Consider the following 27,760-nt stretch of genomic DNA (forward strand, 5'->3'; position numbering starts at 1 on the left):
TCTACTACTCACTACATTTTATGCACTGCAGTGTTAGCTAGATGTTACTTATGCTTTCAGTACTAGATTCATTCTCTGATACTTTGATTGGGTGGACAACATGTCAGTTAATGCTGCAAGAGCTCTGATAGGTTGGAGGACATAATCGGGAAGTTGCCATAATTACTGTGTAAGTCTATGGAAGGAGGTGAGACCCATGAGCCTGCTAGGTTTTGTATTGAAGTCAATGTACCCATTGGAGGACGGAAACAAACTGTCCTCCGGCTACACCACGGTGCTACCCTATAGAGTGCTGTTGAGGCTACTGTAGACCTTCATTGCAAAACAGTGTGTTTTAATCAATTATTTGGTGACAGGTGAATATATTCAGTTTAGTTATATCAAAAAATTATAACTTTTTAAATGTTTCACTGTTTTTATTTTTATGAAATTCACTGAGGATGGTCCTCCCCTTCCTCCTCTGAGGAGCCTCCACTGTTATTAATGTCACCTTAACTGCTGTATAGGGGCACAACTGGATCGTTGGTGCTCTATTCACAGGGAAATTAGGATGTACAGCAGATGTGCAAGCATTTATTGTACGTACTCCTGACTCATTTATTGTACGTACTACTGACTCATTTATTATACGTACTACCGACTCATTTATTGTACGTACTACTGACTCATTTATTGTACGTACTACTGACTCATTTATTGTACGTACTACTGACTCATTTATTGTACGTACTACTGACTCATTTATTGAAATCTACGACTATTTCCACTGTCAGTTGTAGGCTAATTCCAATTAGTTGACAATGTGAGAGAGAGTAACCTTGCTTTTAAGTACTTGTGATCTTAGGTTATATTGCAATAAGTAAAGTAAACATTGCATCTGTCAGTGTGGTTGCTCTCTTCAGTAGAACTCTTAACTCCTCTTCTCTTCTCCCTCTCAGAACACTGAGATCCTGAATACAGCCGTCCTCACCGGGAGGACGGTTGCTGTGCCGGTAAAAGTGGTCACCGTAGGAACAGACGGCACGGTTACGGATGTAACAGAGTCGGTGGAGTGTCGGTCGACCGATGAAGAGGTGGTCAAGGTGAGTGTACACTATAGAGGATGCAACCTTGAGAGGAAACCTTGAGGAGATAGACTAGGGGGAATCAATCCTTTTCAACCTAACAGAGAACTTCAGTTCAATTACAGTACATAGTATCAGGTTTCAGGTAAGACCTAAGTGCAGACTGTGTTGAAGTAAAAATGTTTATCGCATCAACAGTGGCATGCAAACGACAGGTCAAGGCAGGCAGGCCCAGTGTCAGGCAGAGGTCTGTAATCCAGAGTAGGGGCAAAGGCGCAGGACGGCAGGCAGGCTCAGAGTCAGGACAGGCAAGGGTCAAAACCAGGAGGACGAGGAAAAAGAGCGACTGGGGAAAAGCAGGCGCTAAGACAAACCGCTGGTTGACTTGGACAAACAAGATGAACTGGCACAGACAGACAGAAAACACAGGTATAAATACCCAGGGGAGAAGTGGGGAAGATGGGCGACACCTGGAGGGGGGTGGAGACAAGCACAAGGACAGGTGAAACAGATCAGGGTGTGACACAGAGTATGACAATAATTGGTTGTCTTTACATCTTTTTAGTCTCTCATCCTTCACAGCCACAAGGCCATATAGACTGACCTTGATGAGTGAATGCTGTGTCCTACAGTACAACAGAATAAATAGCACGTTTGATACTGTGTACATATACGTATGTATAGTGAGTAACACAAGACTAACCTTGTCAGGCGGAATTACCATATGCTGTGGGTTTTTGCTAATTTAATTAATAACTTTTGCCAGCTAGATGTACCCTAATTAGATATAGATACAGTCACAGTGTATGTCGTTGTTTGTCAGGGCTAATTAAAATGCTGATAATAATATGTTATTTCTATAGTGCATATCCCAAGCTTGTTGCACAAAACTCAGAGAGGGCATTGGTTTTTATGAAAACCCACAATTGCTGGAGTTTGTGCTGTTTCAGTCTATAATGAATAAGCTGCAACTGATAATTATGTGGTATTGACTATATATACAGTATTAGAAATGATCAAACGGTCTTAAACTTTCCCTTGGTGATAGCAATACCCTTGAAATCTTTTGAAGTACTGTATGTAATCTGCTCCTGGTTGTAAATTGTTTGCTGTTTTAATCATTAGAGAGAGAGAGATGTCTATTTTGAGCAGTTAGGCCAGAGGGTAGAGACACAATCAAAACAAATCAAACTGTATTTGTCACATGCGCTGAATACAACAAGTGTAGACCTTACCGTGAAATGCTTACTTACAAGCCCTTACCAACAGTGCAGTTCAAGAAAGAGTTAAGAAAATATTTACCAAATAAACGTAAGTAAAAAATTATTCAAAGTAACACAATAAAATAACAATAATGAGGCTATATACAGGGGGTACCGGTACCGAGTCTATGTGCGGGGGTACAGGTTAGTTGAGGTCATTTGTACATGTAAGATGGGGTGAAGTGACTATGCATAGATAAAAACAGTGAGTAGCAGCGGTGTACAAAACAAATGGGGGGGGGGGGTTCAATGTAATAGTCTGGTGACCATTTGATTAATTGTTCAGCGGTCTTATGGCTTAGAGGTAGAAGCTGTAAAGGAGCCTTTTGGTCCTAGACTTGGCGCTCCGAGTACCGCTTGCCATGCGGCAGCAGAGAAAACATTCTATGACTTGGGTGACTGGAGTCTGACAATTCCTCTGACACCGCCTAGTACATACTTCCTGGATGGCAGGAAGCTTGGCCCCAGTGATGTACTGGGCCGTATGCACTACCCTCTGTAGCGCCTTAAGGTCAGAAGCCGAGCAGTTGACTGTCTTGGTTGTGTTTGGACCATAATAGTTTGTTGGTGATTTGAACACCAAGGAACTTGAAACTCTCGACCCGCTCCACTACAGCCCCCATCGATGTTAATGGGGACCTGCTCGGCCCGCCTTTCACTGTAGTCCACGATCAGCTCCTTTGTCTTGCTCACATTGAGGGAGAGGTTGTTGTTCTGGCACCACACTGCCAGGTCTCTGACCTCCTCCCTATAGGCTGTCTCATCGTTGTCATTGATCAGGCCTACCACTGTTGTGTTGTCAGCAAACTTAATGATGGTGTTGAAGTCGTGTTTGGCTACACAGTCGTGGGTGAACAGGGAGTACAGGAGGGGACTAAGTAGACACCCCTGAGGGGCCCCAGTGTTGACAATCAGCGTGGCAGACGTGGTGTTGCCTACCCTTACCCCCTGGGGGCGGCCCGTCAGGAAGTCCAGGATCCAGTTGCAGAGGGAGGTGTTTAGTCCCAGCATCCTTAGCTTAGTGATGAGCTTCGTGGGCACTACGGTGTTGAACACTGAGCTGTTGTCAATGAACAGCATTCTCACATAGGTCTTGCTTTTGTCCAGGTGGGAAAGGGCAGTGTGGAGTGCGATTGAGATTGCATCATCTGTGGATCTGTTGGGGTAGTATGCGAATTGGAGTGGGTCTAGGGTATCCGGGAGGATGCTGTTGATGTGAGCCATGACCAGCCTTTCAAAGCACTTCATGGCTACCAACGTGAGTGCTACGGGGCGGTAATCATTTTGGTAGGTTACCTTCGCTTCCTTGGGCACAGGGACTACGGTTGTCACGTTGTGTTGCCTGATATGGTTCTCAATTAGAGGCAGGTGTTTGACGTTTCCTCTGATTGAGAACCATATTAAGGTAGGCTGTTCTCACTGTTTGTTGGTGGGTGATTGTTCCTGTGTCTGTGTCTGTCGCACCACACGGGACTGTTTCGTTTTCGTTCGTTTGGTTAGTCTGTTCCTGTTCGTGCGTTCTTCGTGTTTATGTAAGTTCACATGTTCAGGTCTGTCTACGTCGTTTTGTTGTTTTGTAATTTTCCAAGTGTTTTTCGTATTCGTCTTTGCTTTAATAAATATTKATCATGTCTTCACAACACGCTGCATTTTGGTCTGATCCCTACTCCTTCTCCTCATCCGAGGAGGAGGAATTAGACAGCCGTTACAACGGTGGCCTGCTTGAAACATGTTGGTATTAGAGACTCTGTCAGGGAGAGGTTGAAAATGTCAGTGAAGACACTTGCCAGTTGGTCCGTGCATGCTTTGTGTACACGTCGTGGTAATCTGTCTGGCCCCGCTGCTTTGTGAATGTTGACCTGTTTAAAAAGGTCTTGCTCACATCGGCTACCGAGAGCAATATCAGACAGTCGTCCAGAACAGTTGGTGCTCTCGTGCATGCTTCAGTGTCGCTTGCCTCGAAGCGAGCATAAAAGGCATTTAGCTCATCTGGTAGGCTCGTATCACTGGGTTTCCCTTTGTAGTCCAGAATAGTTTTTAACCCATGCCACATCCAACGAGTGTCAAAGCTGGTGTAGTAGGTTGAATCTTAACCCTTGTATTGACGCTTTGCTTGTTTGAAGTTTCGTCTGAGGGCATAGCGGGATTTCTTATAAGCTTCCGGATTAGTCTCCCGCTCCTTGAAAGCGGCAGCTCTAGCCTTTAGCTCGATGCGGATGTAGCGGATTTAGCTCGATACGAGACATCGACGATGCACTTATTGATGAAGTCGATGACTGGGGTGGTATACTCCTCAATACCATTGGATGAATCCTGGAACATATTCCAGTCTGTGCTAGCAAAACAGTCCTGTAGCATAGCATCTGCGTCATCTGACCACTTCTGAATTGAGCGAGTCACTGGTACTTCCTGCTTTAGTTTATGCTTGTAAGCAGGAAGCAGGAATCAGGAGGATATAATTATGTTCAGATTTGCCAAATGGAGGGCTAGGGAGAGCTTTGTATGCATCTCTGTGTTTGGAGTAAAGGTGGTCTAGAGTTTTTTTCTCCTCTGGTTTCACATTTGACATGCTGGTAGAAATGAGGTAAAACAGATTTAAGTTTGCCTGCATTAAAGTCCCCGGCCACAAGGAACGCCGCTTCTGGATGAGCATTTTCTTGTTTGCTTATGGCCTTATGGTTGAGTGCGGTCTTAGTGCCAGCATCGGTTTGTGGTGGTAATTAGACGGCTCCGAATAATATAGATGCTACATGTATTCTATTCACCACCAATAGACAGACAGCGCTCCACTCTCAACCTCCCTCCCTGTTTTTTGTCTCAAATAGCACACACTGATAAATACTTAGGATATGACAATGAGAGAGAGGGGGAAGAGTGCAGCCAAACTCCCCCTCCATCTGAGGGATGTGTGCATGTGGGTGTGTTTGTGTGTAAGGGTGTGTGTTTATTTGTGTATATGTGTGTTTATTTATTTTGTGTGTGTTTCTGGTTGTACATTTGAAGTTATGTGTGTGAGAGTGAGAGCTCCCTGTAGGTTTCATAACGTTGATGGTGATTCTAAACCTCACGGGTCTCGGTGTTATTGGAAGATTACACTGTCAAAACCTAATATAATTGTGATAGTCTCTGAGATGAATAAACAAACCAACAGTAATGATTAGGTTTGATCAGCTATTTCAGTCATAAGAGGTAGATGTGTCACAACAGTGAGATTAATAATTTCATCAGTTTCCTTTTCCACAATAATAAATGCAGTGCCTAAGACTGCTGCGCCACTCAGGAGCCCTAAAGACAACTAAGACAACACTAGTGTACGTAAACACAATGTACAGTAGGGGAGAGTGGGGGAGAGTAGGGGAGAGTGAGCCAAAGGGGTAAGATGAGCCACCCTTGTTTCTAGGAAACACTATGTATAATTTGACTAAATATTTAGGAAAGAAGAAACCACATGGGAAAATAGGTAGTTTTATTTTATTATTTAACTAGGCAAGTCAATTAAGAACAAATTTTTTACAATGACGGCCTACCCTGGCCAATCCCTCCCCTAACCTGGACGATGCTGGGCCAATTGTGCACCGCCATATGGGACTCCCGATCACAGCCAGTTGTTATACAGCCCGGGATCGAACCATGGCCTGTAGTGACACCTCTAGCACTGAGATGCAGTGCCTTAGACCTCTGTGCCACTCAGGAGCAAAGTTAGGGTGTCAGGGTAGCAGGTAGCCTAGCAGTTAGAGTATTGATCCAGTAACTGAAAAGTTTTGCTGACAAAGTGAAAATATGTTGATGTATCCTTGAGCAAGGCACTTAACCCGAATTTGCTCCAGGGGGGCTGTACTATTATGGCTGACACTGTAAAACAATACATTTCACTGCACCTTTGTGACAATACATATTTTTTTTAAGTACAATGTGTTTGTTAGCCTGTATTAAAATATGCTTACATTTATTCAAGAACAAAAAAGTGATTGTGATTGTGTTGAATTGTGTTTGGGAAATAAAGATAGACATGGTTTTAAAAAGCTAGTGGTCCTTTTTCATTCAACACAGACATTTTTTGGCAGTTTAACTTACCAAGTCCCGCAACTCAATTTACTCCATGCCCAGGGTACTGCAAGTTATGCCAAGAGACCACTTTTTTTTGGACAAGCTGTTTTCAAAACTGTAAAGTTGACATGAATTCTGATTATTTCCAGGGATACTCAACATCCTGAAATATATGTAGATATCTTTGTTAGAAATAATACTATATTTCCCTTGACGGAGTGATGCTGAATGTAAGATATTACTCAACTTACCCCACATGTACATGCATGTCTCTTTCCAAGCTAGTCTTGGTAATTTCATTCAAAGCTTGAATAATGAACGTAATAGTAATTGTCTGTTGCATGCAACATTATTGAATTATTCTCTTCTAGCCAAAGAACACTGGAAAATAACACATTTTCTTCACATATCCACGGCCCGACAATTACAGAGAAAATCAATATGATGGCAATGTCTATATTTGTAACTTGATGTGGAACATTCCGTGTCAAAGTTTCGCAAGCCTCAAAGTAACTTTAATTCAACTTTGTAGTTGAATAGTTATTGACAATATCGAGAGGCAGATGAAGGGACATATACACTCTTAGAAAAAAGGGTTCCAAAAGGTTTTCTGGTTTTTGGTTCCAGGTAGAACCCTTTTGGGTTCCACGTAGAACCCTCTATGGAAAGGAACCCAAGAGGTTTCTATTTGGAACCAAAAAGGTTCTTCAAAGGGTTATCCAATAGCGATAGGCAAAGAACCATTTTAGGTTCTAGATAGCACCTTTTATTCTAAGACTGTAGATAGTTAAAATAGAATGCAGAGAGAGAGAGAGAGAGAGAGAGAGAGAGAGCGAGAGAGAGAGAGAGAGAGAGAGAGAGAGAGAGAGATATATATATATATATAATATATATATATATATATATATTATATATATATATAGTAGAGAGAGAGAGAGAAGAGAGATAGTAGCACGGAGGCTTAATAAGGAGTGAAGTGGATTGTTTCAGATCACTTTCTGGGTGGATATTACTTTAAAAAAAAAACTGCCACAGTGTCGCGAAATGAGAAGAGGGAGGAGAAGGATTGTGTGTGCTTGTGTGTGCCTGTAATATATGCTGGGAATGTTTATATTTTGGCTAGTTCAGATAACACAACACACACACGTTGTTTTTCTATCATTTTGGCGACCAAACTATTTATTCACATTCAAAAGAGAAAAGTCATACAGTCACATACAGATATAGAGGGAATGTAAATCCTTTAAACTAGCCTACATCAAGTACTGTACATACAGTGGTAGTGGATTGAGGCAGTGTAGGAAGGAAGGAAGGAAGGAAGGAAGGAAGGAAGGAAGGAAGGAAGGAAGGAAGGAAGGAAGGAAGGAAGGAAGGAAGGCAGGAAGGAAGGAAGGCAGGAAGGAAGGAGCAGGTCAACAAAGAGAAGCTATAGAAGCTTCTCCCAGGTTAAAGTAGGTTCTGATACACAGCCTGTTTTAATGACAGTTAAACGAAGATAGAAGACGGGTGAGAAGAGAGGCACAGAGAGTGAGGAAGAGAGAGAGAAAAGGGGATAAAGAGAGAGAGAGAGAAAAGGAGAGCGAGAGGAGAGAAGAGAGAGAGAGAACTGACAGAGTGAAGCTATTAGGAGTGGATGTTCTGACACATCATTTGTGGAAAAAACTGCCTAGACACTTCCAGCGAAGAGTGATGATAGTCTGCTTTTGACTAGATTTATAAAAGACTAATTGCACACCCAAACTGTGGGCATGCTGAGATTAACAGTGATGCCCATCTTCATTATCACTCCATCCAAAGCTTCAGATGAATGGAAAATGGTTGTGATTATACACGACAGGCTTTGACAAGCCGTTGAATATGGAGAAACTAAAACAAAATCTGTCCTCCCAGTCTTTTGTGAAAGAATACATGCCTGATCGAGTGGTTTAGGTTGTTTGAAGATAGAAGTTCATACATTTCGAAGATGCTCTTCAGAAACCCTGCCATGCCATTGGTCGATCTATATCTGAGAGGCTTTGGAACTGATTGGAGGAGACAGGGCAGATTTAGCCAATCATAAATAGGGGTGACCTGGAGCCAGGGTTTTGTTTCTTGATTGGCGTTTGGGATTTGTGTCTTTCTCTGGTCCATCAGTTGAGATTTGTGGCCCGTTCCTCCACACTGGGCATGTCTGTGTGCTCACCCGCGCACACACACACATGCACACACACACACCAGTGGAGGCTGCTGAGGGGAGGACGGCTCATAATATTGGCTGGAAGGGAGTCAATGGAATGGTATCAAACATGTGGTTTCCATTGGTTGAAACCATTCCATTGACTCCATTCCAGCCATTACTATGAGCCATCCTCCCCTCAGCTAGCCACCACTGACACGCACGGGCCGCACCACCAACAACACCCGCAAAACACCACACACACACAAGTTGACCACAACACACACACAACACCACAACACAAAGCAACACACACACACTTGAATAGAGACTTCAAGGGCTTGGTCAAGGAATGCCAAGTCTGTCATCTGTATCATTACAGAGGGAGAAATGTCAAGTCTTTGAAAGATATAAGAATAACATTGTTGTCTCCCTCTAGCTGTACAAACTTGTATGACTAATATTTGCATAGAAATAATTTGATGCAACTTCGACCCTGGACTTCCCTTAGACACTGAATGTACTGTTGTATCTTATTCTTTCATAAAGAAGTAGCCTACATTTTGAACTTAAACTGAGTGTACAAAACATTAATAACACCTTCCTAATATTTAGTTGCACCCCCTGTTGCCCTCAGAGCAGCGTCAATTCATTGGGGCATGGACTGTACAAGGTTTCAAAGCGTTCCACAGGGATGCTGGCCAATGTTGACTCCTATGCTTCCTACAGTTGTGTCAACTTGGATGGATGCCCTTTGGGTGGTGGACCATTCTTGATACACACGGGAAACACCTAGCAGCGTTGCAGTTCTTGACACAAACTGGTGTGCCTGGCACCTACTACCATACCCCTTTCAAAGGCATTTAAATATTTTGTCTTGCCCATTCACCCTCTGAATGGCACACATACACAATACAGGTCTCATTTGTCTCAAGGCTTAAAAATCCTTCTTTAATCTGTCTCCTCCCTTTCATCTATACTGATTGAAGTGGATTTAAGAAGTGGCAATAAGGGATCATATCTTTCACCTGGATTCACCTGGTCAGTCTATTTCAAGGAAAGAGCAGGTGTCCTTAATGTTCTGTACACTCAGTGTAGTTTCATTTGTTTTTCTCTTAATAACATGTCTTCCTATTTCTCCTCTCTCTCATCCTCTTCCCCCCAGGTGTCGGATCGTTGTGACTATGTGTTTGTTAATGGGAAGGAGACGAGGGGGAGGATGAGGATGGTGCTCAACTTCACCTACAGCTACCTGAGTGCCCAACTGGAGATGAGTGTGTGGATGCCCCACCTACCCCTGCTTATCGACATAGCCAACCCCGAACTCAGCCAGATCAAGGGCTGGAGAGTCCCCGTGGCCTTGGGCAACAAGAGGTCAGTAGTTTTACCAGTTAGTGAGATGTGTTACCTGGGTCAAACTGCTTGGGAAATTGACTCAAACAGTAATTGCAATGCAAAGTAAAATACTAACTTTCAAGAATCATCTTCAAGCATCTTGTTAATTTTGATGCCTGTATCACCACCTCCCACATATTTACCACTTATGTTTGAAGTAGTATCTTCATCTGGAGGTTTAGAATAACTGTGAGGATGCTAATGTCTTAATCATGGCACCTACACATTTCCTCCCCCATCACGCCCCTGTCTATGGCCACTGCTGTGATCAGGATACCCAGGTGACGTCGGTGGTCTCTCTGAGGGAAGAATGTGACTTTCAATTACTGCCATGACTCTGTCTCTCATTTCTGTCGCTGACTCACTTTCTGTCAGCCAGACACGAGACTAACATATCTGTTATCACCTCCACAACATTCTGTAAATGTCCTTACACAGCCAGTCTTGTTCCTGTTTGTTGTGAAAGTGAGATTTATTGGTGGCAAAGGCATGTCTGAACAATGAAGAAAGAGAGAGAAGAATAGTTTGAGTCTGTCTTTTATTTTCTCTCATTGTTATAGTACGGGCAATTAAATTTGGGCAATTAAGCTTGAGTTCTTTAGCTTAAGGCATATGTTCTGTAGATTGTTCAGTTACCTTGCACAATGCATGCTCAAATCCACTTCAACATACATCATTATCTCCAATGCACTGTGCAACCCTTTAACCCTGGGGCCACCAGGTGGCGTTCTAACACATATGCCCCTGCTTTCATGGCCCTCTCTGAGCCCATGATCACTCTAGTCCAGTGGGTAGGAGAGGTGAAAAGGCCAGTCGAGTCGTGAGTCTGAAAGAGAGCTCATTATACGCCCAGACCTTATCTGACCTGGCGGTCATCAGTGAGAACACGGCTTGCCTGCTTTTGTCTGCGCCCTGCCGCAAATGTCACCTCGATTAGGCTGACGTGTGTGTCATCCCTCCGGTGAAAAGGTGGAGGGGGGAGGAATGGGGGGGCCCGGGCACCTAAGCCAGTCAGCTCCAGCATGTTAACCTGTCAGCCTGTTTTTCTGCCTGGATGGCCACGCATCATTAAACCTAATGGAAGTTGTCAGTGTCGCACTTCGCCCAGCCACCTGGCCTGGCCCAGAGAACAAAGGGGGATGGGGAGGGGGTTGTTTTTAAAGAAAATGAATTCAGTGGAGAAATAACGAGAGAGAGAGAGGGTGTGAACTGAGTGGAGAGAGAGAAAGAGAGAGATTTGAATGAGAAAACATGTAAGGTAGAGAGAACGAGAGAATGGAGATTGGAGTGGTGTCAGGGCAATGGCTGTGTCCTCCGTGTTTACGGTTTTTCACAGTGCTCCACTGTTTACATGAGGTTAGAGTCTCTGGCCCACGCTCTGTCTGTCATTGGGCTGAAGACAGGTGCCTCTCCCTGGTCTGTACTTTACCTAATCAGCCCTACTGCTGCTGTATGGGCTTCATCACAGTAGATGAAAAAGACAACCTGGTCTCAGAGAATTTCGTATTATTCTGTATGTAACTCCGAGACACTCCATTTAGTATGAAACTGTATGTTACCTTTGGTATGGTTACTTAAAACCTCTCTTGGGTACGTGAGACGTTAGCGTCCCACCTCTTCAACAGCCAGTGAAACTGCTGGGCGCCAAATTCAAATACAGAAAAACTAATTATAAAAATTCAGAAAACAAAACATATTTTACATAGAGAACATAGCCCACTAGACAAATCATTACAAACAGTAACCAGCCAAGTAGAAGAGTTACACAAGTCAAAAATAGAGATAAAATTAATCCCTTACCTTTGATGATCTTCATTTGGTTGCACTCAACAGACATTCATTTACTCAATAAATGTTCCTTTTGTTCGATAAAGTCTCTTTATATCCAAAAACCTCAGTTTTGTTCGCGCGTTTTCTTCAGTAATCCACAGGCTCAAACACAGTCAAAACAGGCAGACAAAAAAAATCCAAATTGTATCCGTAAAGTTCATAGAAACATGTCAAACGATGTTTATATTCAATCCTCAGGTTGTTTTTAGCCTAAATAATCGATAATATTTCAACCGGACAATAACGTTGTCAATTTAAAAGGTAAACAAGAAAGGCACTCTCTCGGTCTCGCGCATGAAAAAGCTCTGTGACACTTTAGGGTCCACTCATTCAGACTGCTCTTACTTCCTCATTTTTCAGAATACCAGCCTGAAACAATTTATAAAGACTGTTGACATATAGTGGAAGGCATAGAAACTGCAATTTGAGTCCTAAGTCAATGGATACTGTAATGGCATTGAATAGAAAACTACAAAACCCCCCAAGAAACTACTTCCTGAATGGATTTTTCTCAGGTTTTTGCCTGCCAAATCAGTTCTGTTATACTCACAGACACTATTTTAACAGTTTTGGAAACTTTAGAGTGTTTTCTATCCAAATCTACCAGTTATATGCATATCATATCTTCTGGGCCCGAGAAGCAGGCAGTTTAATTTGGGCATGCATTTCATCCAAAATTCCGAATGCTGCCCCCTACCCTAGAGAAGATTCTTTGGGATCGGTGTCGCTTCCACGGGACGGTTGAGCTAACGTAGGCTAATGCGATTAACATGAGGTTGTAAGTAACAAGAACATTTCCCAGGACATAGACATATCTGATACTGGCAGAAAGCTTAAATTATTGTTAATCTAACTGCACTGTCCAATTTACAGTAGCTATTACAGAGAAAGAATACCATGCTATTGTTTGAGGAGATTGCACAATTTTGAACATGAAAACTTATTAATGCAAAAATGAAAGGAGGGTGGTTCGTTGGGGTGGATGGATAGATGGGTGGGTGCATAACAGAAATGGCTAGCAACCGAAAGGCTGCAAGTTTGAATCTCATCACAGACAACTCTAGCATTTTAGCTAATTTGCAATTTTTCAACTACTTACTACTTTTTAGCTACTTTGCACCATAACCCTTTAACCTAACTCCTAAACTTAATCCTAACCTTAACACTAGCCCCTAACCCCTAGCCTAGCTAACATTAGCGAGGCAGATAACATTAGCCACCTAGCCACCTAGCTAGAATTCGTAACCAGCTAAATTTAACTAAATGTAATCGAAAATGTAATCTATGTAATCCCCAAAAGTAGTTATTCATCATGAGAGGGCCATAAACATTAATTAGTAATGCTGTATACTCAAAGAAAGGTAAAAATCTCACCTTTCTGGTTAAAATAGTTATGAATTGCTGAGGTGTAGTCATTTTTGAGGATTCAATATATAATGTAAAATATTAATATATATTACATATTTTATATGATACAGTATATTTCCTATTCAACAAAACTGTATGAATAAGGCTTGAAATTACTTATATGCTTTTTAAATATAGCATAATCAAATTATAAAATGACTAACTATAAGATTTCACCTTCCTTTTATCTGTAAAATGCATATTTGTATGTTTAGTGTTAGAGACATTTGACAAATGTTCTAAACGTCTCTTGGTCAGAATGTCTGCCCCAAACGCTGTGAATGTCCCAAAGAGCTCTAGCTTGGCTTCCTGAACTCGTTAGGAACTCGCCTTTCATCTCATATTCATCTTGTCTATCTAGGACAAAGATCATGTTTTTGGGTGATTAAAATGTATGAATTATTTTAAATTAATGTCTATAAATTGTTAGCCACCTAGCCACCTAGCTAGAATTCGTAACAAATCATGTTTTGCAAATATGTAACATATTGTACATTTACAAATTCGTAACACATAATACAAATTCGAATTCGTAAAATATCATACAAATTCATACATACAATAGGAAACTTAACATTTCATACTAAATGGAGTGATCAGATTTATGTACAGAATAATACAAAATACTCTGAGACCAGGTTGGAAGACTGGGTCCCTATAGGCCAGGGTTTCAATCTCCCTTTCAATTCAAACAATGGAAAATAATATAGGAGAAGATAGAGACAGAGAAGTCAGAGTAATGGATGAATAGAATAGAGTAGAGAACTTTTTATAAAAACTAAAAACACATTGCAAGTAAACATATTTTTACTGTGAAGTTTGGTTGCATTGTATTTATTTGATATTTTGCTCTGGAGTAAACAAATACCCACGTTCAAATGTGTCTGTGGTAACTGCAGTAAACTGTGGTAACTGCAGTAAACTTTAACGCTCCTTTTATTCTGCTTCTTACCAAGCGTTTTTCTTTTTCTTTTCTCCAGGTATGAGAGGGTGAGTGAGGATGATGGTGATGAAGTGGACAGTGAGAGGACAGAGAGTGGCTGTGTCCCTCAGTACCAGAGCACCACGGTGCGGGTCCTCACACACTTTATGGCCCTGGGAGCTGATGGGCTGGGCCAACAGGACTTCCTGCTGGGCAGTGATTGGCAGGTGGACGTGACTGACCTGGTCCAGGATTCGCTGAGGGTGGAGGACCAACGTGTGGCCCGCCTACTGAAGGGACAGGTCCTGATGGGCCTCAGCACCGGCACAGCCAAACTACAGGTGAGAGAGAGAGAGCGAGAGAGAGAGAGGGAGATAGGGATGGAGGGAGGGTGTGATCGAAAGGGGGAGAGAGAGAGAGATAGTGGGGGGAAAGAGTGATAATGAGAGTATTCGTGTGTGAGAGAGAGCAAGGGAGAGAAAGAAACAACATGATTAAGAGAGAGTGAGAGAAAGAGAGCACCTGCTTGGACAAAATAATAGAGGATCGGGAGTGGAGGAGGAACGATTGGAAAATACAAAGTGAATCGAGGCTTGTTGCGAGGGAGACTTTAAAAAGGCAACAGAATCGATCTCGGCACAACACAAACACTTAGCCAATCAGGCCCTGACAAAGCAACGTGAGACTGTGGCACGGCCAATAAAGGCTGCTGAGTCTCTGAGGGCATGTAGGCTCACACACCACACTCACATGCCCCATCCCATTTAGATCATTACTGTGTCCACTTACGGTGTAAAACACAATCGATCAAGCTTTTCCCCAACAGCACAACAGCTTTGCCAAGGCCTGAGCCATGGACCTGCATCTCTTCTCCTTATTGATGAGTTGCAGTTGTGTGTGTCGGTGTACAATGCCCTATTATATTTATGTTATCCCGGTTGTCAGTTGAGAACCTTTTCTCATTTCCAATGGCGACCTTGGCCCAGAGGCAGAAACAGCAGCGAAATTATTAGAAATCATATCAATGGTTGCACTGTGTTGACCCTCTATTTGTTTGAGTCCTTTTGAATGGTTTGAGAATGTCTATGACTCAATAAGAGTGGAGAGGCACATTATGAATGTTAACGGCAACCTTGATAACCCTGTAATCATTCACTCTGCTACAAAGCCATCATGTCACTGTCCCTCCCCTACCGTGCTATTATTGGGGGCTTATTTTTATTTGTTATTTTATTTTATTTCACKTTTATTTAACCAGGTAGGCCAGTTGAGAACAAGTTCTCATTTACAACTGTGGCCTGGCTAAGATAAAGCAAAGCAGTGTGACAAAAACAACAACACAGAGTTACACATAAACAAACGTACAGTCAATAACACCAAAAGAAAAGAAAAATAGAAAAATCTATGTACAGTGTGTGCAAATGTAGAAGAGTAGGTAGATAAATAGGCCCTAGAGGCGAAAAATAATTACAATTTAGCATTAATATTGGAGTGAAAGATGTGCAGATGATGATGTGCAAGTAGAGATACTGGGGTGCAAACGAGAAAGAGGGTAAGTAATAATATGGGGATGAGGAAGTCGGGTGTGCTATTTACAGATTGGCTGTGTACAGGTACAGTGATCGGTAAGCTGCTCTGACAGCTGACGCTTAAAGTTAGAGAGGGAGATATAAGACTCCAGCTTCAGAGATTTTTGCAATTTGTTCCAGTCATTGGCAGCAAAGAACTGGAAGGAAAGGCGGCCAAAGGAAGTGTTGGCTTTGGGGATGACCATTGCTGGAGCGCGTGCTACGGGTGGGTGTTGCTATGGTGACCAGTGAGCTGAGATAAGGGGTGGCTTTACCTAGCAAAGATTTATAGATGACTGGAATGACTGGAACAAGTAGCTAGTGGGTTTGGCGACGGATATGTAGTGAGGGCCAGCCAACGAGAGCATACAGGTCGCAGTGGTGGGTAGTATATGGGGCTTTGGTGATAAAACGGATGGCACCGTGATAGACTACATCCAGTTGCTGAGTAGAGTGTTGGGGGATATTTTGTAAATGACATTGCCGAAGTCAAGGACCGGTAGGATAGTCAGTTTTACGAGGGTATGTTTTGCGGCATGAGCAAAGGAGGCCTTGTTGCAAAATAGGAAGCCGATTCTAGATTTACTTTTGGATTGGAGATGCTTAATGTGAGTCTGGAAGGAGACTTTACAGTCTGACCAGACACCTAGGTATTTTTAGTTGTCCACATATTCTAAGTCAGAACCGTCCAGAGTAGTGATGCTAGTCGGGCGGGAGGGTGCGGACAGCGAACGGTTGAAGAGCATGCACTTAGTTTTACTAACCATTAAAAGCAGTTGGAGGCCACGGAAGGAATGTTGTATGGCGTTGAAGCTCGTTTGGAGGTTTGTTAGCACAGTGTCCAAAGAAAGGCCAGATGTATACAGAATGGTGTCGTCTGCGTAGAGGTTGATCAGAGAATCACCAGCAGCAAGAGCAATATCATTGATACATACAGAGAAAAGAGTTGGCCCGAGAATTGAACCATGTGGCACCCCTATAGAGACTGCCAGAGGTCCGGACAACAGGCCCTCCGATTTTACACACTGAACTCTATCTGAGAAGTAGTTAGTGAACCAGACGAGGCAGTCATTTGAGAAGCCAAGGCTATTGAGTCTGCCGATAAGAATGCGGTGATTGACAGAGTCGAAAGCCTTGGCCAGGTCGATGAAGATGGCTGCACAGTACTGTCTTTTATCGATGGCGGTTATGATATCATTTAGGACCTTGAGCGTGGCTGAAGTGGACCCATGACCAGCTCGGAAACCAGATTGCATAGTGGACAAGGTACGGTGGGATTCTAAATGTTGGTGATCTGTTTATTAACTTGGCTTTCGAAGATTTTAGAAAGGCAGGGCAGGATGGATATAGCTCTGTAACAGTTTGGGTCTAGAGTGTCTCCCCCTTGGACGAGGGATGACCGCGGCAGCTTTCCAATCTTTGGGGATCTCAGACGACACAAAAGAGAGGTTGAATAGGCTAGTAATAGGGGTTGCAACAATTTCGGAGGATAATTTTAGAACGAGAGGGTCCAGATTGTCTAGCCCAGCTGATTTGTAGGGATCCAGATTTTGCAGCTCTTTCAGAACATCAGCTGTCTAGATTTGGGTGAAGGGGAAGCGGGGGGGTGGGGGGGGGGAGTTGCTGCAAGGGTGCTGAGATGTTGGTCGGCGTAGGGGTAGCCAGGTGGAAAGCATGGCCAGCCATGGTAAAATGCTTAATAAATTATCAATTATAATAGATTTATCTGTGGTGACAGTGTTTCCTATCCTCAATGCATTGGGCAGCTGGGAGGAGGTGCTCTTATTCTCCATGGACTTTACAGTGTCCCAAAACTTTTTGGAATTAGTGCTACAGGAAGCAAAGTTCTGTTTGAAAATGATAGCCTTAGCTTTCCTAACTGACTGAGTATATTGGTCCCTGACTTCACTGAAAAGTTGCATATCACGGGGGCTATTCGATGCTAATGCAGAATGCCACAGGGTGTTTTTGTGCTGGTCAAGGGCAGTCAAGTCTGGGGTGAACCAAGGGCTATATCTGTTCTTAGTTCTACATTTTTTGAATGGGGCATGCTTATTTAAGATGGAAAGGAAAGTACTTTTGAAGAGCAACCAGGCATCCTCTACTGATGGGATGAGGTCAATATCCTTCCAGGATGCCAGGGCCAGGTCAATTAGAAAGGCCTGCTCGCTGAAGTGTTTTAGGGAGCGTTTGACAGTGATGAGGGGTGGTCATTTGACCGTGGACCCATTATGTACGCAGGCAATGAGGTGATCGCTGAGATCCTGGTTGAAGACAGCAGAGGTGTATTTAGAGGGCAAGTTGGTCAGGATGATATCTAAGAGGGTGCTCATGGTTATGGATTTAGGGTTGTACCTGGTAGGTTCCTTGATAATTTGTGTGAGATTGAGGACATCTAGCTTAGATTGTAGGACGGCCGGGGTGTTAAGCATGTCCCAGTTTATGTCACCTAACAGTACGAACCCTGAAGATAGATGGGGGACGATAAATTCACATATGGTGTCCAGGGCACAGCTGGGGGCTGAGGGGGGTCTATAACAAGAAGCAACGGTGAGAGACTTGTTTCTGGAATGGTGGATTTTTAAAAGTAGAAGCACAAATTGTTTTGTCACAGACCTGGATAGTATGACAGAACTCTGCAGGCTATCTCTGCAGTAGATTGCAACTCTGCCCCCTTTGGCAGTTCTAGCTTGTCGGAAAATGTTATATTTAGGGATGGAATTTCAGGATTTTTGGTGGCCTTCCTAAGCCAGGATTCAGACACGGCTAGGACATCCGGGATGGCGGAGTGTGCTAAAGCAGTGAATAAAACAAACTTAGGGAGGAGGCTCCTAATGTTAACATGCAAGAAACCAATGCTTTTACGGTTACATAAGTCAACAAATGAGAGCGCCTGGGGAATGGGAGTGATGCTGGGGGCTGCAGGGCCTGGGTTAACCTCTACATCACCAGAGGAACAGAGGAGGAGTAGGATAAGAGTACGGCTAAAGGCTAAAAGAACTGGTCGTCTAGTGCGTTTGGAACAGAGCGTAAAAGGAGCAGGTTTCTGAGCACGGAAGAATAGATTTAAGGCATAATGTACACACATGGTATGGTAGGATGTGAGTACAGTGGAGGTAAGCCTAGGCATTGAGTGACGATGAGAGAGGTTTTGTCTCTAGATGCACCATTTAAACCAGGTGCGGTCACCGCAATGTGTGGGGGGTGAAACATAAGGTCTAGCTAAGGCATATTCAGCAGGGCTGGAGGCTCTATAGTGAAATATGACAAAAAATACTAACCAAAACAGCAATAGACAAGGTATATTGACATTAGGGACAGGCATGTGTAGCCGAGTGATCATAGGATCCGGTGAGTAGCTAGGCGACCTGGAGGCACGGCGATTCAGACAGCTAGCAGGCCGAGGCTAGCAGCAGGCTAGCAGATGGGCCTCAGGGGGACGTCGCTACGGGGTAGCCTGTTGAAACCACCTCGGACGGTTCAGTTGGCAGACCAGTCGTGATGGATAGGCAGGGCTCCGTGTCGGCAGCAAAGGGTCCTTGCCAATTGGCAAAAGAGGTAATTGAAGCCCAGGAATTGCTTGATGGATCTCTTCGGCTAGCCAGGAGATGGGCCTGGTTCGAGGCTAGCTCCAGGCTAACTGGTGCTTGCTTCGGGACAGAGACGTTAGCCAGGAGTAGCCACTCGGATAGCAGCTAGCTAGCTGCGATGATCCGGAGTAAAGGTTCAGAGCTTGCGGTAGGAATCCGGAGATGTGATAGAGTAAAGCAGTCAATGCTCTGCGTTGATATCGCGCTGTGCAGGCTGGCAGGAGTTGACCGGGCTGAGGCTGGCAGATGTCCGACTTATCGGTGATGACCGCTAGCAGTGGCTTACTGACTACTAGCTAGTAGCTGGTTAGCTGGCTAGCTGCTGAAGGGGGTTCCGGTTCTAAAGTGTAAAAAATAGCCGATCCATACCACTTTGGGTGAGGCGGGTTGCAGGAGATTATGTTCAGTCCGTAGATGGAAAATAAGATAAAAAAATAGAAAAAATATATACGAAATATATACGATATGTACAAGGGACAATCAAAACAGACATCCAACTGCTACGCCATCATACAAGCACGCACGCACGCACGCACGCACGCACGCACGCACGCACACACACACACACACACACACACACACACACACACACACACACACACACACACACACACACACACACACACACACACACACACACACACACACACACACACACACACACACACACACACACACACACACACACACACACACACACACACAGTAAACAAATCTATAGTTCTGATGCTGATCACTCACATGCAAAAAAACACACAAACGCACAAAACAGAACACACTATGCTCTTTCTCTCTCTTCATTTATTTTTTTCTCTCCTTCCTGAAGCGCACACACACACAGTGGCACTCAGAGAACCCCACATGCGGCAGCCTCAAATGAGTATTGACAGTGCTGTTAGAGAACCTTTGAAGTTTTATTTGATAGCAAAATTGCCTCTCGCTTCACTGGAGTGATTTTAGATCCAGCTACAAACAAGAGCTTCCTCAATTGTCTGGAATTAAAATCTGATAAAAAGCAGAGCAATCACTGCAATCGTCAAGGAGGGTCTTGTAATCAAACTATCAAAAAGAAATCTGCTGAAAAGGGAGTAGATGGTCCTGGGTCTTCAAGGTTACCAATAATAAAACCCATTTCTTATGTCAGATGCATCTCTCCCTGCCCTGTTGTTTTAGCTGCCGCTAAATTGATGAATCACTTTACCTCATAAAACCGTTATTAGCTTTTAAACGCACAATCACTGCTTTTCCCAAGCTTCAAATACAGCTTCGAATGGTTCATTGTTTTGACAATGCCTCCACAATGTCACCAACAGATGTAATATAAAAAGACCCTCTACTTTTCTAAGTTACTTTTATTTATGTATTATTTTATTTCACTTAGTTCTAGAGTAGATTAAAGGACATTGAATGAAAATGTGGTGGTAGGTGTGCTGCTGGATTTTAGGATAAAGCTTTGGCTTAATCTGACCAGTGACACAATGTACCCACTTAGATAATACAATAGTCCTAAATAGACCTTAAGCTTCAAGGTAACAACAAGGTATCTCTACCTATATGCTCATGGTAACACATGTGGGGAGGTCATATCACTTCAAACCACAGGCTGCAAATGTGACACCTCATCTCTTTCCAGCGGTTCCAAAATTTTAACAGGTGTTTTTGACATTTGCCAAAAGTACAGACTCAGAGCTTCAAAATGGTCTGTCATACACTGCATTCAGAATAACAATGGCAAAGTAATGCTGCTTTGAACGTTTATAAACTTGTAAACCCACTTAAAAAGAGAAATGGTCCTTAAAAAGTTTTGGTTCAGTTTTTACACCTCTTTGTTCACACCCATTCAGCATCATTCCCACCCTCTTAAGCCTTAGTGCCACCCATCTCTTTAAGGATTCACTTGTGAGGCCATGTCCTAAACAGAGTGAGTAAGGTAGTGTAGTAAATAACCAAAGATTTCAAGACTAAAAGTGGTAAAAGTAGTAGCCTTTCTTGATAATGTCGCCAATTGTATGTTTTTTTCCCCCCACATTGTTTGTAACTCATTTTGTACATAAAGTTGCTGCAACAATCTCTTATGACCGAAAAGAACTTCTGGACATCAAAACAGCAATTACTCACCTCGAACTGGACAAAGATTTTTTCATTAATGAGTCCAACACGAAGGATATACATTCTTTGTCAAGACAAAGCCCAAATCCCAGTCATTCGCGTAAAGAAAATACAGAGAACAGGGGGGAGGAGGGCAGAGTGCCTTGTAAGAATTCACCAACGAGTAGGTAAACCACCACTACCCGCGGTATTATTGGCCAACTTGCAATCATTGGAAAAAACTGGACGATCTACGATTAAGACTATCCTACCAACGGGACAAACTGTAATATAGAGCTGGCTGGCTTCTCCTTGCATCGGCAGGACAGAGCAGCTACGTCTGGTAAGACGAGGGGCAGGGATTTGTGTCTATTTGCCAATAACTGCTGGTGCGCGATGTCTAATATTAAAGAGGTCTCGAGGTATTGCTCGCCTGAGGTAGAGTATATCATGATAAGCTGTAGACCACACTATCTACCAAGAGAGTTCTCATCTACATTACCAGTCAAAAGTTTTGACACACCTACTCGTTCAAGGGTTTTTCTTTATTTTTGCTATTTTCTACATTGTAGAATAATAGTGAAGACATCAAAACTATGAAATAACACATATGGAATCATGTAGTAACCAAAAAAGTGTGAAACAAATCAAAATATATTTTATATTTGAGATTCTTCAAAGTAGCCACCTTTTACCTTCATGACAAAGCATTCCAGGTGAAGCTGGTTGAGAGAATGCCAAGCGTGTGCAAAGCTGTCATCAAAGCAAAGGGTGTTTACTTTGAAGAATCTCAAATACAAAATATATTTTGATTTGTTTAACACTTTTTTGGTTACTACGTGATTCCATATGTGTTATTTCATAGTTTTGTTGTCTTCAATATTATTCTCCAATGTAGAAAATAGTAAAAAGTAAAAATATGACCTGTATAAGGCCAACTTTACTCCACACACAGTGACGCATACAAAGCTCTCCCTCGCCCTCCATTTGGCTTACAAGCTAAATCTAAAGCAGGAAGTACCAGTGACCTGCTCAATACGGAACTGGTCAGATGACATGGATGCTAAAATACAGGACTGTTTTGCTAGCACAGGCTAGAATATGTTCAGAGATTCATCCAATGGCATTGAGGAGTATACCACCTCAGTCACCGGCTTCATCAATAAGTGCATCGACGACGTCGTCCCCACAGTGACAGTATGTACATATCCCAACCAGAAGCCATGGATTACAGGCAACATCCACACTGAGCTAAAGGCTAGAGCTGCCGCTTTCAATGAGCGGGACACTAACACGGACGCTTAAATGAAATCCCTCTATGCCCTCAGACGACCCATCAAACAGGTAAAGATTGAATCCTATATAAACTCAGCAAAAAAAGCGACGTCCCTTTTTCAGGACCCTGTCTTTCAAAGATAATTCCTAAAAATCCAAATAACTTCACAGATCTTCATTGTAAAGGGTTTAAACACTGTTTCCCATGCTTGTTCAATGAACCATAAACAATTAATGAACATGCACCTGTGCAACGGTCGTTAAGACACTAACAGCTTACAGACAGAAGGCAATTAAGGTCACAGTTATGAAAACTTAGGACACTAAAGAGGCCATTCTACTGACTCTGAAAAACACCAGAGTCTCTGCTCATCTGCGTGAATGTGCCTTAGGCATGCTGCAAGGAGGCATGGGGACTGCAGATGTGGCCAGGGCAATAAATTGCAATGTCCGTACTGTGAGACGCCTAATACAGCACTACAGGGAGACAGGACGGACAGCTGATCATCCGGGACAGGTACAGGATGGCAACAACAACTGCCCGAGTTACACCAGGAACGCACAATGCCTCCATCAGTGCTCAGACTGTCCACAATAGGCTGAGAGAGGCTGGACTGCGGGCTTGTAGGCCTGTTGAAAGGCAGGTCCTCACCAGACATCACCGGCAACAACGTCGTCTATGGGCACAAACCCACCGTCGCTGGACAAGACAGTACAGGCAAAAAGTGCTCTTCACTAAATGAGTTGCAGTTTTGTCTCACCAGGGGTGATGATCGGATTCACGTTTACCATTGAAGGAATGAGCGTTACACAGAGGCCTGTACTCTGGAGCGGGATCGATTTGGAGGTGGAGGGTCCGTCATGGTCTGGGGCTGTGTGTCACAGCATCATCTAACTAAGCTTGTTGTGATTGCAGGCAATCTCAATGCTGTGCATTAAATAAAGTTGGTGGCCACACCAGATACTGACTGTTACTTTCGATTTTGAGCCCCCCCCTTTGTTCAGGGACACATTATTCCATTTCCGTTAGTCACATGTCTGTGGAACTTGTTCAGTTTATGTCTCAGTTGTTGAATCTTGTTATGTTCATACAAATATTTACACATGTTAAGTTAACTGAAAAGAAATGCAGTTGACAGTGTGAGGACGTTTCTTTTTTTGCTGAGTTTACTAGGCGGTGTCAGAGGAAGGAACAACAATTGTCAAAGACTCTAGCCACCCAAGTCATAGACTGTTCTCTCTGCTACCGCATGGCAAGCGGTACCGGAGCGCCAAGTCTAGAACCAAAAGCTCCTTAACAGCTTCTACCCCCAAGCCATAAGATTGCTGAACAATTCATCAAATGGCCACCCGGACTATTTACATTGACCCACCCCCTTTGTTTTTACACTGCCTCTACTCTCTGTTAATGATCTATGCATACTGTAGTCACTTTTTCTTAAAACTGCATTGTTGGTTAAGGGCTTGTAAGTAAGCATTTTACAGTAAGGTCTACACCTGTAGTATTCGGCGCGTGTGACAAATAACATTTGATTTGATTTGACTACAATAAGGAAAAACTTCAGGTAAAATTACACTTTATAAAAATGCAAGATCAATAAAAGTAGTTCCAATCATGTTGGTGGTAAATGAAACAATCAAAAGATGTGTTGTTTATGCTTTACATACCAAGTGTTCGTCATCGATTCCTTGTAGAGACACCCCACCCTTGTTTTTGTCACATGGCAGCAGCCTTCCACCAAAGTTTTTGTGTCCTGGGTGGCGTCCTGGTAATACTATTTTATTATCCTTTGCATAGTTGTTGATGTTCACAACTCGCTGCAAGTTCTCATGCTTCAGTTGTAACCTGTGCTTAAAACATTTTTTTTTTTTAGGGGTGGATCAGCTTAATATTGCGGAAAGAATGTTGCTTCCATCAATGTAATTGTCTGCATCATTTCCAATCCCCCATATTTTTGGGGTAAATATATATATCCATACACGCATGCATACATATATACATACACATACCTATATAGACATACTTTTTTAAAGAATATACCTTTATTATTATTCCCCGCAATCCCTACCACCAATCCCCCAATTGGAGTAAACTAATAAACACTTCTGCTTTTACCTTCAATTTATACATCTTATACACATTTTTTTCAATTTATACATCTTATACAGTCTACTTTACAATAGTTCTCTCTTGTTTGTTCTTAGTCCTTCCTCTATTTCTAATGTCCATCCATTCTATTTGTAACTGTGCAATTTCACAAAAGTTCCGAACCTATATACATTTTACAGATCCCGTATGTTTTACATTGTTTATCTTGTTATTAGTCCCACCCTTCAGCTCCATTCAACCCCTCCCATCTATCTCTCAACATCATCAATTTCGGATTTCTATTTGCCATATATTTTTCAACTGTGCTGTGATGCTTCACAAAAGAATTGAACCTTCCTATTCTCATAGCTTCTACAGATTGTAAATTAAAAATAAACATTTTTGCGAAAATAATTATTATATTATTGATTGATCTATGGCTTTTCAAAACACCCAGTATTGCTGGGTGATTGCAATTCTTGTTGCAATTCTTGTTGCAATTCTTCAGCCATTTCTGGACCTGTGACCAAAAACGAGCTGCATATGGACAATACCAAAATAAATTATCTAATGACTCTGCCTCCTCACAGCAGAATCAGCAGAGCTGGGAAGATTGTATCCCCCATATATATAACATTCTATTAGTTGCAAGAATTTTGTATAGTAATTTAAATTGAAAAATTCGAAGTTTTGAATCTGGCGTTGTTTTGTGTATCAATTCATAAACCATGTGCCATGGAAAATCTCTTCCCAACTATTTTGCAATTTATATGGCACAGCTATCAGTTTTTTGGTCCTTAAATGAAATTGGTATATGTTTTTATTTATSACACTTTTCTTTAACCATTTATGTTCTTTAATACTGGGCCGACATACAAGTTCCTTACTTTTTCCCCCTTCTACTTGCCTTTTCCATTTTTGTGGTAATGCTGCAATTAATTGGTTGTAATTTTGGGTAGAGCAGACATTTCCATATGTCTGTGTTAGCTGCATGTGTGACATAACTCCACCAGTCCTATTTATGATATCATTCGCTAAAATTATACCTTTTAAAAAAAATCTATTCGATAAATACATTTTTTTAATCAATTAGTATATTTGAATTTAACCACGATATTTGTTGTACTATTTGTTCCGTCCTTTCAGGTGGATTAAACTAAAATGGCAACCAACTTTCTAAGGCTTGTTTAAAAAATAAAGATATTTTGGAGATTATTTCCTTTTCAAACACCCGAAAGTGAGCAGGTGTAATCTGAATAAAGGGGAAAAGGCCCTTCTTGAACATAGGATGAGACATTCGTACCAATTTACTAGAGAACCAGTTTGGATTTAAGTATAACTTTTGTATGACGGATGCCTTTAGTGAGAGGTCTAATGCTTTAATATTTAATAATTTCTTCCCTCCGAAATCATATTCGTTATATAAATAGGCCCTTTTAATTTTATCTGGCTTGCCGTTCCAAATAAAATTGAATATTTTTTGTTCATATAATTTAAAAAGCAGGTCACTAGGTGTAGGCTAAACCATAAGCAAATAGGTAAACTGTGATATGACTAAAGAGTTAATCAGGGTGATTTTTCCACAAATAGACAGGTATTTTCCTTTCCATGGTAACAAGATCTTATCTATTTTTGCTATCTTTCTATAAAAATGTATTGGAGTGAGATCATTTCTTTCTTTTGGGATTTGTATACCGAGTATGTCCACATCTCCGTCAGACCTTTGCATAGTTGTTGATGTTCACAACTCTGCAAGTCCTCATGCTTCCGTTGTAACCTGTGCTTGCTTGGGCTAGCTCTCTTGTTGATGGGAGGCATTAGACCATTCTCCTTGTTTGACTGGTGGAGGAGAGTCAGGCGTATTCTGCAGTGGCAAATCATGCAGGGTCTAGTTTTGTCTTATCTTGATTATTGTCCAGTCGTGTGGTCGAGTGCTGCAAGGACCTAGTTAAGCTGCAGCTGGCCCAGAACAGAGCAGCACGTCTTGCTCTGCATTGTGATCAGAGGGCTAATATAAATACTATGCATGCCAGTCTCTCTTGGCTAAGAGTTAAGGAGAGATTGACTGCATCACTTCTTCTTCTTATAAGAAACATTAATGTGTTGAAAATTCCAAATTGTTTGCATAGTCAACTTACACACAGCTCTGACACACACACTTACCCCACCAGGCATGCCACCAGGGGTCTTTTCACAGTCCCCAAATTCAAGAAAGCATACAGAATTATACAGAGCTACCATTGCATAGAACTCTGTTCCATCTCTTATTGCTCAAATGAACAGCAGACCTAGTTTAAAACAACAGATAAAGCAACACCTCACGGCACAACGCCTCTCCCCTATTTGACCTAGATAGTGTGTATGTATGTATTGATATGTAGGCTATGTGTGCCTTTTTTAAATTGATGTAGTTCTGTCCTTGAGCTGTTCCTGTCTATTAATGGACCCCAGGAAGAGTAGGTGCTGCTTTCCTAATAAAATATAAAAATACCAAAATGCTGAAAGACCAATTCCAGATAAAAATATTTGATCATTATTAGATGAGGCTTACCCAGACACACTTGTCTAAATTGATAGGTCATGTGAAAAAGAGGCTATAACCTCTCCCCAATAACATCTATCTAAGTGGATGGGTCTCTATTACCTAGAATCTGTTCACATAGATGGCCATAATCACCCCCAGACACAGCTGGCTAAGTTTATGGGTCATGGGTCATGGGTCATCTGGCAAAGTGGAGTCTTTTGTTTAGACATGTAGCTAGCTAGCCAGCTAAACAATGAACAATAATCCCAACCCATACAGAAGCAATACAAGCAGATTGTCATAGCTAGCCACCATGCATGAAATGGTGTAGTATGAATCTGCAGGTAGCTAAAGCTAACCAACTGGATTCAATGTTAGCTAGTTAGCTAACAGTAGGCTACACCTAGAAATGCAAATGGATTTCTGAGATATTAGTAATATTACTACACAGATCATACATGTAGCTAGCGAGCCAGCCAGCTAATGTTTCAAGTTTTTTATGTCACATGCACAAGTACAGTGAAATGCCTTCATTGCAAACTCA

The 27,760-nt window shown here is 42.3% G+C and overlaps 1 protein-coding gene across 1 annotated transcript in view; it reads left to right on the forward strand.

Annotated features, from left to right (window-relative positions):
* The first annotated feature begins 226 nt into the window (after positions 1–226).
* The window catches only part of LOC111960856 (transmembrane protein 132D-like), a 34,985-nt gene continuing 7,451 nt past the window's right edge, over positions 227–27,760 (forward strand). The window contains exons 1-4 of the mRNA XM_070439452.1: positions 227–274; positions 939–1,082; positions 9,694–9,902; positions 14,141–14,423. Coding sequence (XP_070295553.1) covers positions 227–274; positions 939–1,082; positions 9,694–9,902; positions 14,141–14,423 — 684 coding nt within the window. The remainder of the gene's footprint in view (positions 275–938; positions 1,083–9,693; positions 9,903–14,140; positions 14,424–27,760) is intronic.

Source organism: Salvelinus sp. IW2-2015, linkage group LG4q.1:29, assembly GCF_002910315.2.
Source record: "Salvelinus sp. IW2-2015 linkage group LG4q.1:29, ASM291031v2, whole genome shotgun sequence".
In the NCBI taxonomy this organism is placed as follows: Eukaryota; Metazoa; Chordata; class Actinopteri; order Salmoniformes; family Salmonidae; genus Salvelinus; species Salvelinus sp. IW2-2015.